Source organism: Pseudophryne corroboree, chromosome 4, assembly GCF_028390025.1.
Source record: "Pseudophryne corroboree isolate aPseCor3 chromosome 4, aPseCor3.hap2, whole genome shotgun sequence".
In the NCBI taxonomy this organism is placed as follows: Eukaryota; Metazoa; Chordata; class Amphibia; order Anura; family Myobatrachidae; genus Pseudophryne; species Pseudophryne corroboree.
Window position 1 is genome coordinate 562,785,726 of NC_086447.1, and position 13,271 is coordinate 562,798,996.

General features: G+C 43.9%; 1 protein-coding gene across 5 annotated transcripts in view; it reads left to right on the forward strand.

Moving 5' to 3' along the window:
* The window catches only part of ARFGEF3 (ARFGEF family member 3), a 366,510-nt gene that overhangs the window by 281,026 nt on the left and 72,213 nt on the right, over positions 1-13,271 (forward strand). For all 5 annotated transcript variants that reach the window (XM_063917418.1, XM_063917419.1, XM_063917421.1 and 2 more), the window contains 6 exons: positions 357-502; positions 838-1,017; positions 7,924-8,068; positions 8,945-9,067; positions 9,858-9,958; positions 11,993-12,137. In XM_063917418.1, the coding sequence (XP_063773488.1) occupies positions 357-502; positions 838-1,017; positions 7,924-8,068; positions 8,945-9,067; positions 9,858-9,958; positions 11,993-12,137 (840 nt within the window). The remainder of the gene's footprint in view (positions 1-356; positions 503-837; positions 1,018-7,923; positions 8,069-8,944; positions 9,068-9,857; positions 9,959-11,992; positions 12,138-13,271) is intronic.

Genomic DNA, 13,271 nt, shown 5'->3' on the forward strand with positions numbered 1-13,271 from the left:
AAGAGAAAAAGGGATTTTTGTTTACCGTAAAAGCTTTCTCTGATTCCATCTGGGGGACGCAGCGATCCCTCCCATATTTTTGTCTGGTTTATTGGTTATTCTCTCTTCTTTCCCTTTTCAGCTTTGCTAAACGTTAACTGAGGTAATTCTGTGACAGATTGAGAATGGAAGGGGTTAGAGGGGGGAGGAGTTTCTATAGGTTCTGTGCCAAACTCCCTACCCACACACTCTAACCCATCAGTAAGTGTGCAGCATCCCCCAGATGGAATCAGAGAAAGAGAGTTTACGTTAAGTAAACAAAAATCCATTTTTCTCCTGCTGGGATGCATTATTCATTGATTTTTCTTGCTTTGAAGGGGAGATTAAATCTACTCAGGACAAAAGAAGTGCTTTGCACCTGTTCCGCCTTGGGGATGTCATGTTGCGCATCATCCGCAGTAAATCTCGCCCCCTGCTTCACATTGTGCGCTGCTGGAGTGTGGTGGCCCCTCATTTTGTAGAGGTAACCAGATAAACAACAGTCCTTTGCATTTTTTCTATGTCCATGAATTGTTGTAGAATAATGGGGAAACTGTATGCTCCTCACTTTTGTGAACCCTTTGCCTACTTCAGTACATATGACAGCTAGTTTTCATCACTATACATATGTCTGGTTAGCGGCGCAGCTCACTAGCCCTGATAGTTGTTCCATGTTTCAGAAAACTGCTATCATATGTTAGCAACCACAGAAGGATTGGGGCTGATACAAGCACTGTAAAAATAATGTTCATTTCATGAGTTGGATGGGTACATTCAGTGTTTAATGTTATTTTACAGTCTTTTCTATGAATGTTTTAGGCTGCTTGTCACAAAGAAAGGCGTGTGTCTAAGAAGGCGGTTTCCTTCATACATGACATCATGACTGAGGTGCTGACTGACTGGGACGAGCCCCCACATTTCCACTTTAATGAGGCTCTCTTCCGACCATTTGAGCGAATCATGCAGCTGGAGCTGTGTGATGAAGATGTCCAAGATCAGGTGAGTAAAATCACAAGAACAATTGAGAAATAGTTAATGAACATCTACACCAAGGTAGAATACTTAGAATGAATCTGTGTACAAATGTTCCTGGGCCTATTCCCAAATTGCAGTGTACAGTACTACTACTTCCTGAAGGTGCTTCCGACAATAAGTACCAGTCATGTCTTGTCATAGCAAAGCGTGAAGATAAACTACACCTGCTGATGAATTGTCAATTCCCACCCCGAAATAAAAAAAATACATAGTCATGTTAATGTGAATGTTGACATGGTATACTCTAACTCTAACAATGTCGACAATGTCAGAATTTGACAAAGCAATTTTAGTTTAAGCCTAACCCTTAGTGCAGTCTAACCATAGTTCTAATTTCATGTCAATATTTACAATACCGACATGATTTATATTCTGAACAGGTTGATATTCAAACCTTGTTGATATTATGGTGTCAGTAATTTGAATTTTGACACCCTGACTTCATCCTGATTGTTAGAATAAAATGTATTATCACAGAAATATTGCAGTCCAGATTATATTCACCATCAATCTTGATTTTTAGCTGATGAAAAAAAAAAAACCATAAGGCCAGCATCAGTCACTGACTTGCATTGCTTCTCCACCATTACCAAACATTGGGGGTAATTCCAAGTTGATCGCAGCAGGATTTTTGATAGCAATTGGGCAAAACCATGTGCACTGCAGGGGAGGCAGATATAACATGTGCAGAGAGAGTTAGATTTGGGTGGGTTATTTTGTTTCTGTGCAGGGTAAATACTGGCTGCTTTATTTTTACACTGCAAATTAGATTGCAGATTGAACACACCCCACCCAAATCGAACTCTCTCTGCACATGTTATATCTGCCTCCCCTGCAGTGCACATGGTTTTGCCCAATTGCTATCAAAAATCCTGCTGCGATCAACTTGGAATTACCCCCATTATATTGATTGCTTATAAAAATGTTTCTTGTGCGTCCACTAGGGGGCACAGGAGAATCTTTATGCTGGGTATTGGTGGTGAGGGAGCCAGCAGGCACCAAAGGGTTACAAGTCTTAACCCAGCATGCCTCAGACTCCCTTTCCCCTATACCCCGCCCCTCCAGCTCAGACCCACCACTTGTTTCCTTTGGTGCTAGCAGGAACGGGCACTCTTTAGTGGGGCTGGGGTTTTCAGCCCCCAATTACTATATTTTAACTTTTAAATTTTTTTTACTATTGAGCGGTGGTACAGACGTCCACCGGATGCACCTACAGCCACTCCAGCACCCGGCGACAGCAGCAGGCGACTGGGTCGGTGACTTTCACCGCAGGTGATCCCTGCAGAGACCACACACTACAGGGAGGCCCCGCATCCGGAACGGTGAGTGATCGGCTCCCTTCTATTGGGAGACAGCGGGGAACAGGTGCAGTGGGGTCACAGGGTACTGCTCTGCACTACTAGACCACCAGGGCATTTACTACATGCCGCTGCAGGGTCCCTGGGGTTTATTGCACATGAGGGTGGGTGATCTAGCCCGTAGCCTCTCCCCCGTCCCTAAGGCTCGCTTAGTGCTTGGGCTAACTGCCTGCCTCAGGGAAACCACTCCTCCCTCTCTTTCTCTCCACCTCTCAGATGCTGAGCAGCCATTTTGACCACATGCTGCTTCAGCTTGCCACAGAGAGGGAGGCTAAGGGCTTTCTCTCCCCTGTACCTTGCTCTTAGAGCCTGGTCCTTCTCTAGACTCCTGTTAGCTTCACATAGCGGGACAGTTCAGTATTGATGCCCATTTTTTTCTAGTGACTTGAGAGTTCTGTGTGTGTGTGGGTTGTGCATGTGATTTAATTGCCACTCACTTTATTGGAATAGACCTTGGATGGTGTAAATATCCATAGTGTTTTGCACTACTTGATATTAGTCATAGCTACCACACTTGTTACAGTTTAGGTTAGCCGTACTCTCTTGCACTCTAAATTCTTCACTCTCCGCTTTGGTCTCAGTGTGTGAAGTTTATGCTGGGGAACATGCCTCCTAAAGTCAGAGCTAATAAGTAAGTCACTGCTCCAGTCCCACGCACATTGCAGAGTTTGTTGTAACATTCTTTCCCCACAGGATCCTGACAATGATGGCCTGTGCAACCATTGCATCATGGCTCCAAGGCGAGAGACTACTACAGCGTTGCAGGTCCCTGAGGAACCGGCTTGGGCTTCTGTGTTGACACAGGTAATGTCTCAGTAGACTGCCTGTCTGCTCCTCTGCCTGCGGTACCTGCTGCTATGGCCCATAGCGCACCTGTAGCCATTGCAGGGCCGGCGCAACCTACCCAGGCTTATTCTGAGCCACTGTGGATGCAGTCCTTTGTGCAGTCAGTACAGCGCTTAACAGATATTTCAAACTCGGCACAGCCCCTGGACAGAGGTAGTAGGCCTAGGCCAGTGACACAGGAGAGTTCGACTCCCTTAGCGGAGGGGGACTCTGCACTGCACTCGCCTTCAGACCGGGGATCAGCCTTTTCAGACGTAGCATCCACTACGGTTTCTGAGGACGCCATGGGCCTAATTCAGACCCGATCGTAGATGTGCTAAATTTAGCACATCTACGATCAGTTACACACAAGCGTGGGGACGCCCAGCATGTCAGGCCCCCCCCCCTGCATAAGTACAAAAGCATCGCACAGCAGTGATGCTTTTTGTACTCGACGAGTAGCTCCCTACCAGCGCAGCTCCTGCACACTGACAGGGAGCTACCCGTCGCTGTCCGGGTCGCAGTGGCTGCGTGTGACGTCACGCAGCTGTCGAGTCCTGCACCCGCACAGTCCAGGCACGCCTGCGTTGCCTGGACCACGCCCCCAAAATGGTGGCCCAACCAGCGACCACCTCTGCCTGTCAATCAGGCCGAGACGATCACTCTTGCCATCGGCTGTCTGGAATGCGCCGGCGCATGCGCAGTTCAGACCTGATCGGCTGCTGTGCGAAAACGCACAGCAGCGATCAGGTCTGAATTAGGCTTCATGTCCCTTACTGATGTAGAAGCGCTGGACCGGGCAGTGAGAGCAGTACTTCAGACTGAAGAGACAGACCCATCCTCTCTGGACAAGGCTCCGCTTTTCAAGCGTCAGAAGGAGGAGTCTACTCAATTCCCATTGTCGGCCCAGCTTTAGGACCTCCTGGAGGTGGCCTGGTACCAGCCAACTAAGCGTGTACAGCTATCCAAACGCATGGCTTCCTTTTTCCCTCTACCGCCCATGGAGATGGCTAAGTGGTAGACTCCCCCTCTGGTAGAAGGGAATTGCTTGCGTGTGTCTTGAATATCCAAAAAGCAAATACCTATGTGGGTGAAGCGGCCATTGACACCGGAGTGTTAACATCCAAGGTCTAAGACCGCCTTCACCTCCTCAAGCCAGAACTACTTTTCGCTCTTTTGTCCCGCAGGGCAGAGCAAAAGGTCAGGCGTCCTCTAGATATCAGCCTCCTTCCAAGGGTTCTAAACCCCCAAACGAAACAGCCCTGATCTACCAGACGTCCAGCTCCTAAGCAGTCCGAGAAGCCCACCGCCTGACGGAACTGGTCTCCTCCTGGGGGATCCCAGGGTAGGAGGACGAAGACTTCTGTCCCTTGCTCCAGGGTGGATAGATACCACAACAGATGCATGGGTCAGAAATGTCATCTCGCATGGATGCGCACTGACATTTTGGAGGTGCCCTCCAAGAAGGTTTTTTTGCACAGGCGCTTCGATAGTCAGTGCAGTCTCTGCTAGCCTCCAATGTCGTCATCCCTGTGCACCTGGCTTAGAGGGGTCTGGGTTTTTATGCCACCCTCTTTCTAGTTCATAAGCCGGATGGCTCCTACCGACCTATTCTCAACATAAAGAAACTGAACAAGTATCTTCGAATACCCAAGTTCCGATCCATTATTCTAGCACTGGAACCAGGGTATTTCATGGCATCTTTGGACGTTCAGGATGCATATCTGCATATTCTCATCAGATTAGATCAACAACGCTTCCTCTGATTTGCCATCAGGGAGGATCACTTCCAGTTTCAGTTGTTACCATTTGGTTTGTCTACAGCCCCGCGGGCGTGTACCAAGATTATGGTAGTCATGGCTGCGCACCTGCGCTGCAGAGGGATCCACATATTGCCCTATTTGGATGATCTTCTCCTCTTGGCCCAGACTCCAGATGTGTTACAAGATCACTTTCAAGGAACTGTCAATCTTCTGCAGTCCTACGGCTGGAAGATAAACCGGCGAAAGTCATCTGACACCTTCGCAGGAAATGCTACACTTGGGGGCGCTCTTGGATTCTCACCTTCAGCGTGTCTTCCTTCCACAGGACAAGGTTCTGGCCTTATAATACAAAATCAGGGTTTTTCTACATCATCGGAGAGTCTCCATTCATGCGTGTGTGCGGATCCTAGGATCAATGGTAGCAACATTCGACATGGTGGAGTACGCTCAGTTTCACTCCCGTCCCCTACAGCTACAGATCCTGCACATCAAAGCGCAGACCATTGTCCTCTCTCCGAAGGTTCGGCACCCCCTCACATGGTGGCTCTTGTGATACAACCTGACACAGGGACGTCCATTCTGGATTCCGGATTGGGTGCTGATAACTACCTATGACGGCCTTCGATAGTGGGGAGCAGTCTGCGACCCTCGGTCATTCCAGGGCTGCTGGACAGCTCGGCAAAGCTGGCTCCTCATAAATATACTGGAGCTCACAGCAATCTTTCGAGTTCTTTCTGCAGCACAGCACCTCCTCCAGGGTTGCCCAGTAAAAGTGCAGTCAGACAACACAACAGCGGTTGTCTACATAAATCTTTAGGGAGGCACCAGCAGTCGCGGTGCGATGACGTACAGTAGGTAAAAAGGATCTTCTATTGGGTGTAGCGTCATCTGCCAGCCCTGTCAGCAGTACTCAACTTGGAGGCAGACTTTCTAAGTCATCAGGACATTCACTTCGGTGAGTGGGCTATTACACCAAAAAGTGTTTCAGATGCTGGTGCGACAGTGGGGTCTCCCCGACATCGACATGATGGCATCTCATCACAACCACCAGGTTCCAAGGTACAGGTCTCGTACAAGAGACCTGGAGGCCTTCCTGGTGGATGCGTTGATGGCTTCATGGTCATTTTGTCTAGTGTACGGCTTTCCCCCAATCCAAATGATCTTTAGCGTCATCCGCAAGTTCAAGAAGGAAGGAGATGCCACGACTCTGGTAGCCCTAGATTGGCCTCGTTGAGGGTGGTATGCAGATCTTCAGAGTCTCTCCATCAACGTGCCACTGCATCTACCTCTAAGACCGGATCTTCTCTCTCAGGGCCCATGCCTTCATCCAGATCTGGACCATCTAGCTTTGACGGGGTGGCTATTGAGAAATCCATCCTGAAGAAGGAAAGCTTTCTAACAGAGTCATTTGAACCATGCTCAGAGCTAGAAAGACTTCCTCGGCCAGAATTTACCACCGGATTTGTAAGAAGTACTTTGCCTGGTGTTCTACCAGGGTGTTCAGTCCGCGATCCTTCCGTCTGTCCCACTTACTTTCATTTCTGCAGGCGGGTCTGGATATGGGTCTCCGACTTTCCTTCTTGAAGGTTCAAGTTTCAGCCCTATCTGTACTCTTCCAGCATCAGCTGGCTATCTTGCCTGACATTATGACCTTAATACAAGTGCTGCATGTTCCGCCTCCATTTGTGCCTCCAGTGGCTCCCTGGGTCCTTTCCCTGGTTCTTAGGGCTCTCCAATCACCTCCTTTTGAACCTTTAGAGGAAATCAATCTCCAATGGCTCACATGGAGGACTTTTTTTCTATTGGCCATCTCCTCAACCCGGCGGGTGTTGTACCTCAGTGCCTTATCTTAGTGTTCACCCTGTTTAGTTTTTCATTCAGACAGGGCAGTGCTTTGCACTCGTTTTGCCTACCTATCCCTTCGGGAGTCACAGCTCACTCCACTCGTTCGGTGGGAGCTTCTTGGGCAGCTAGCTATGGGGCCTCTGTGGAACAGCTTTGCATGGCGGCCACATGGTCTCCTGCTCAGACTTTTATCAGATTCTACGCCTTTGGTACTTTTGCAGCGGCTGACGCAGCACTTGGGTGTAGTGTCCCCAGTTCAGTCCAGGAGCGTCCCCGCCCTTGAGGGGACAGCTTTTGGACGTCCCAGCATAAAGATTGACCTGTGCCCCCTAGTGCACGCACAAGAAAGGGGGATTTATGGTCTTCCCTTGGTAAATCCTTTTCTTGACGCACCTGACTTGCGTGATCTTTTTCCTATACTAGAGAGTATTATTCCTCTGAGTTTGTTTCTGTCTGTTTGTTGGTCTTCCTTCCTTTTCCTACTCTGCTCCTGCCTTGAGCTTGCTAACAAAACTGGTGGGTCCACGCCAGAGGGGTGGGGTATAGGGGAAAGGGAGACTAAGGCATGCTGGGTTAAAACTTGTAACCCTTTGGTGCTTCTTACTCTCTCACCACCAATACCCAGCATAAAAATTCCCTATGGAGTACAAGAAAAAGATTTATCAAGGTAATGCCATAAGTGCCACTTTTTCTACATGCTTTATACATTGTATTTCAGCCAACTATTATTTGTGTGCTATATAAGTAACTTAAATTAGGGGAAGGTGGGACATAAAGCAGATAAGAACCTTACTGATAAGGTGATAAAGACCCTTTAAAATGTATTCTGCAATTATCCTTGTGTTTTATAACATGCATAAGTAACTGTTTTAGGTGAGAGTGCACTCTGAGAAAGGAGCCCCTGACCTGGGAGGTGTATGGTCATTATCTGTGGCAGGCACACCATACACAAGCTCCAGGAGGTGTATAATGACAAGTGTCTGAGATCAAAAGCAGCATTTTAATTATCTTGTTGCAAGCTTGAGCGTAAGATATATAATGACTGAGTCTGAAGTGCATGTTCTTTTGCACACATACAGGTGGTGACCTCAATTGGCGAGCTGGTGGAAGTGTGCTCCCCTCAGATCCAGTCCGGGTGGCGGCCTCTGTTCAGTGCTCTGGAAACTGTACACAGCAGCAGCAAGTCTGACATTAAGGAGTATCTCGTAGGAGATTATACTATGGGTGAGTCAGGGCTGACTGCTGCTGGCGTTAGTATCACTTGTTCACACAATTCTACTAGTATAGTAATTGCACTGATATCGGCCACTTATTATGCGTTTATGATAGAAAAAGCAAAAGAGTGACATTTGTTTTCACTTGGCATATCATTGTATCACTTTATTCTGTTAAATAATTAATTTATTACAGCTGAATTCTTTCCATGTATTTTCTATAGACGCAGTGAATTAGAATCCCTAGAGCAGTACAGTGGTAAGGGTGGACAGTATAGAAAATGTGATTCAGGGCAAAAAGCTCTAAATCTGTAGATATTTTCCTATATATGTCACATCTTTACATCTTTGGGTATCCACAGAAAACATACAGTAGTTACAGATCTAGGGATGATGTCATTATACCTTATACACATGGAATTCAGTTTATCTGTCTTCTAATATTTGATTTCTGTTTCTCTGTCTAATTAAAGTAAACGATTGAATACATTATCGTTATTTTCCATATAAGCAGTTTTCCTGTAATTTTGAGCAACATGGCTAAAGTAAACTATAGTTAGAAATTACTTGCACCACATTTTCCCTATTACATTGTTTATATAAGTGCTTCTCACAGTGACCTCAGTAGGAAATGGTCAGTGGTCATGTACACGCGTGTGATTTGACATTTACTGAAGAGTCAGATAAATCTTTTGGGGTTTCCTGTAGAGATCCTAAAAACCTATACCATATTATAAATCTTTTGAACTTGTGCTGATGTCTGTGGGGTTTTTTTTTGGGGGGGGGGGTTTTATATACTTAGTTTTTGCTTACTAATGAAGCTTTCTAAGTGAATGCATTGTAAGTGTTATGGACATACTGATTTACTTTCATCTGTGTCTCTTAGGGAAGCGCCAGGCTCCTGTGTTTGATGTGTTTGAAGCGTTCCTGAACACAGACAACATCCAAGTCTTTGCTAATGCAGCCACAGATTACATTATGTGCCTTATGAAATTTGTCAAGGGGTTAGGTACAATTCATTCTTGTTTTAAACATAAAATAATGAAGAATGACTGGATTAGGGGCTTGTACTATATAAATGTATTTATATATTGTGTTTTACATGCCTACACGAATAGTCCCAAGAGGTACACAATGGAGGTACAATTATCCACTCCCAGAAGTTTGGTTGTTAAATTTACATGAGACACTGTGAAATAAGATATACAATTTACTAACCTGTCTAAAATTGAATTTTAATACCTCACAAATACTGCATGTCAATCCAGTCCTTAAAGAAGATCAAAACAACATTTTTTATTATTTTTACTTTTTCAGAAATAAAGTATAAAGGTAACTTGACTGTTCAGTCCTGCCTACTATGTACATGTATCTTTCCACTGTAGTTTTATCTAAAAAAAGTAGTTTTAATAAGTTATCCCTCCCAAATAGCTATAGCAGACAGAGAAGAGGCGATGGAACATAAGGCAGAATGTTGAAATAATGAGGATTAGTATGTCAGTAAGACCTGCTAATTATCCATTTGTATTCTGGAAGATCATTTCTTTTACCTAGAATATTGCCAGCTAGCAATAGAAACTTGATTCACAGTGCTGTCCACAGATGCAGAATACAGAGGTACTTTATACAGGACATACATGTCATAAAATTGTAAGGAATTTGTTTCGTTTTCCTGCATTTAAATGTTATAGTCAACAACTGTAGTAAAACACATTCATTTCTTGTATGTTAATAAGCTTGCAGATATACTGTATAGGCGTTGATATATAAATATTGTATATATTTTTCTTTACTTTCAGGTGAAGCAGATTGCAAAGAAATTGGAGATTGTGTACCTACATCTGCTTCATCCACAGACCTCTGCCTGCCAGCCCTGGACTACCTGAGAAGGTGTTCCCAGGTATGATAGTAGCTTGTTACACTGCAGATCATGAGTATGACCCAAGGACACTGAATAATCAAAGTATGTTATTCCATAGGTCACCAGGGAAATTCATAACTCATTTAAAAGTTGTACATCAGTGTGTCTGTTTTCCCTCGATAAGCTCTAATACGGCTAAATAGCCTGCTTTGTATTGTAATGGCTTCTGATTTAGATGTTACACCACCAAGATAATGATGATCATTCTCTGGAAGTGTGACATTATAAGCTGTGTTGTGCTTGTTTGTTGCTGTGGTGCTGTAATCTGGCAAAACTCTATCGTTCAGCAGTCAGCACTTCACTTGAAATAAATCTCATATCTATAATTGCTGCATAAAGTGAATATAAAAAGTCTGCACACCCTCATTGGAATATCATGTTTTTGTGTTGTGAAGCATGAAATTATGTCAGACCAGTTTTCCACCTTTTAATACAGCTTTCAAATCAGCAAAGTTCAAATAGACGTAGATCGTTTTGGGGGGGAAATAAGTGAAAAACAAAACCTACAATACTCTTGTTGCATGAGTATACACATTTTTCATAATGGGACTGCAGCTACGATCAGCATTAAGCAATCCCATTCAAAATCGTATTCAAAGGCAATGAACATACACATGCCAGCAATGACAGTGACTGTAACTAATCCCAAATAAAGATCAGCGGTCACTGTAGGATTTCATTGCCGTTTCCTTGGTATCATCTACTACTACTACTAAGATAACCATAATACAGGACATCAGAATCAAAAACTTCTACAGGATCCTATTGTTTAACGATACCAAAAAGGAGAGATGTATGTACTGTGGAACACTGGGGAAACTATCATCAGTCAGTGGAGACATTTGTCATTGCCAAGATCATTATGTCCCTCCACTGAGGCTACCAACATTGTGTGAAATACAGAAATTAGTCACTCCCCTATATGTGACAACAATCTTCCCTATCCATGACTGAAGCCATTTCTCCCCAAAAAAGAACATCCAAGCTTGTATAAATAAAGCATAAAAATAAATTCAGTCATCCCAAACCATGCTGAAAAATGTCTTGTTTTCTCTAATTAGAAAAAGGTGGTACGTTTTGGCCTTAATAGTAAAAAGATGTGTTTGCCGCAAAGACTCATCCCCCAAATATCACCGGGATCCGGTCTCTAGGTCAACAAGACTTAGGTCGACAGTAAGTAGGTCGACATTGTTTCTAGGTCGACAGGGACTTTATGTCGACATGTACTAGGTCGACATGAGTTTTTCACATTTTTTTATTTCTTTTTTACGTTTTCATACTTCACGATCCACGTGGACTACAATTGGGAACGGTAACATGTGCCGAGCACAGCGGTAGCGGAGCGAAGCTCTTTGCCTTCGCTCGCCATGTGAGGGGACACTGTGCACTATTTGGGGTTCCCTGTCACTCTACGAAGAAAACTACACCAAAAAAAATGTAAAAAAATCACGGCAACCTTTTTTCATGTTGACCTAGTGTCCCTGTTGACCTAGAACCCATGTTGACCTACTTACCGTCGACCAATAGTGGTCGATCTAAGTCTATTCTATCTAACAAACCACACCCATATCGCCATGCCGACTGGGATGCATCAAGATATTTTGTCAAGAAAACGGCTGGCCTAATTAAAAAAGCTAAAGATGAAGAGGAATTTAATCGTGCAATGTGATAATGGTCCAAAGTAGACATCCATATCAACCACATATCAGCTTCAGAAAGCGAAGATCAAAGTTTTGGAATGGCCCATTCAGCGTCCAGACAATAATCCCATTGAAAACCTGCAATTTCAATAAGGGTTTGTAGACTTTTGATATACGCCATGAATAGTATGTTAAGTGAAACAATAAGTCAAATTGTACTTCTATAGAGAAACACAGGTGACCTCTCTGCACTATTTTGGCTTTGTTGTTTTTTTTAAGCGAGTGTGTCCTGGTGAGAACTTTTCAGTACAACGTTTGGTTCTGCAAGCATTTTACATAGTGACAGAAATCCCATGTATTATTTAATATGCAGTTGCTGGCTAAAATCTATAAGATGCCAATGAAGCCAATATTCCTGTGTGGACGTCTGAACAGTTTACCCCGCCGGGTTCAAGAAAGATCGGCCAGCAGTGATGATGGTATTGAAGCTGTGTTATCGGAGTTTGATGATGAGACTGGTGGGTTTATAATCAACTTTACATTTGCGCAATATAAAGTAACTCAGTTTGTTTGTGTATTTAATATGTAACTTTTTAAATTGCTAATGTTTCCATATATTTTATTATCAAATGAAGCATGACCTGCAGTCGAAATTTTTATAGAGGAAGCTAAAAATATAACAGCACTGTCATTGGCATTTTTACATTTTATTACTATATCTGCAATAACTTTATATAAAATAAATATTCAGTCTTCATCTAGTAGATCTGCCTTCATGTAAATAGATTTGGTACTTTATATGTTTACTACACTACTATACTCCTTTGTACTCTATGTAGGGTGTATGTATTCTATATTACTGTGAAAATCCAAGCATGGAAAGTAGTTCATTCATTGCCACCGACTGACTGGTCAGCCGGGCACCCTGGAACCACTTAGGTACAGGCAATTGCATTAAACAGAAACTGACTATATTATATTGTGTACACGCACAAAATAGTCAAAAAGTATTATTGCCAGGGGGTTGACAACTACTTAAGTTACTCCACAGCCACTACTGCCTATGGGCAGTTCCATATGGCCAGTCTGATTACATCACGATTATCAATGGATCTTTGTTCTGTTATGTTTCTGTGGATTTATTGTGTTCTTATATTCAGCTCAATTAACGGGGATTCTACTAGGACAGTCACACAAATCAGAGCAACAACCAACTACTGTACATCAAACACGATTATTATTATTATTATTATTATTATTAACAACCCATATTTCACTACCAAAACCCACCTACTCATGTGGATGTTTTTCTCTTTAGGATGGGACTGGTGCCCACACACGGTGCGATTCTTGCATGCTACTGTATTTGATCTTTTTAGTTCAAACAGCATTGAGTCTAGTTCAAATAGCACCGTGTGTATTGTCCCTTGTGATGCGATGCGTGGTCCCATCTAGTCCATATCTCAAGGCAAAATAGTATGTGCAGGCAGGTATTTTTGTACTACAGCGCACATAGGGCCTAATTTCAAGCAATAGCGGAGGACACCCTAGTGACACCGTGGGTGTTTCGGTCGGTCTATGTGTTCCCTCCACTTCCACTCTTTCCAGAATGTTAAAGATTATAAGAGGAACAAGAGTTCAGATCATCCTCC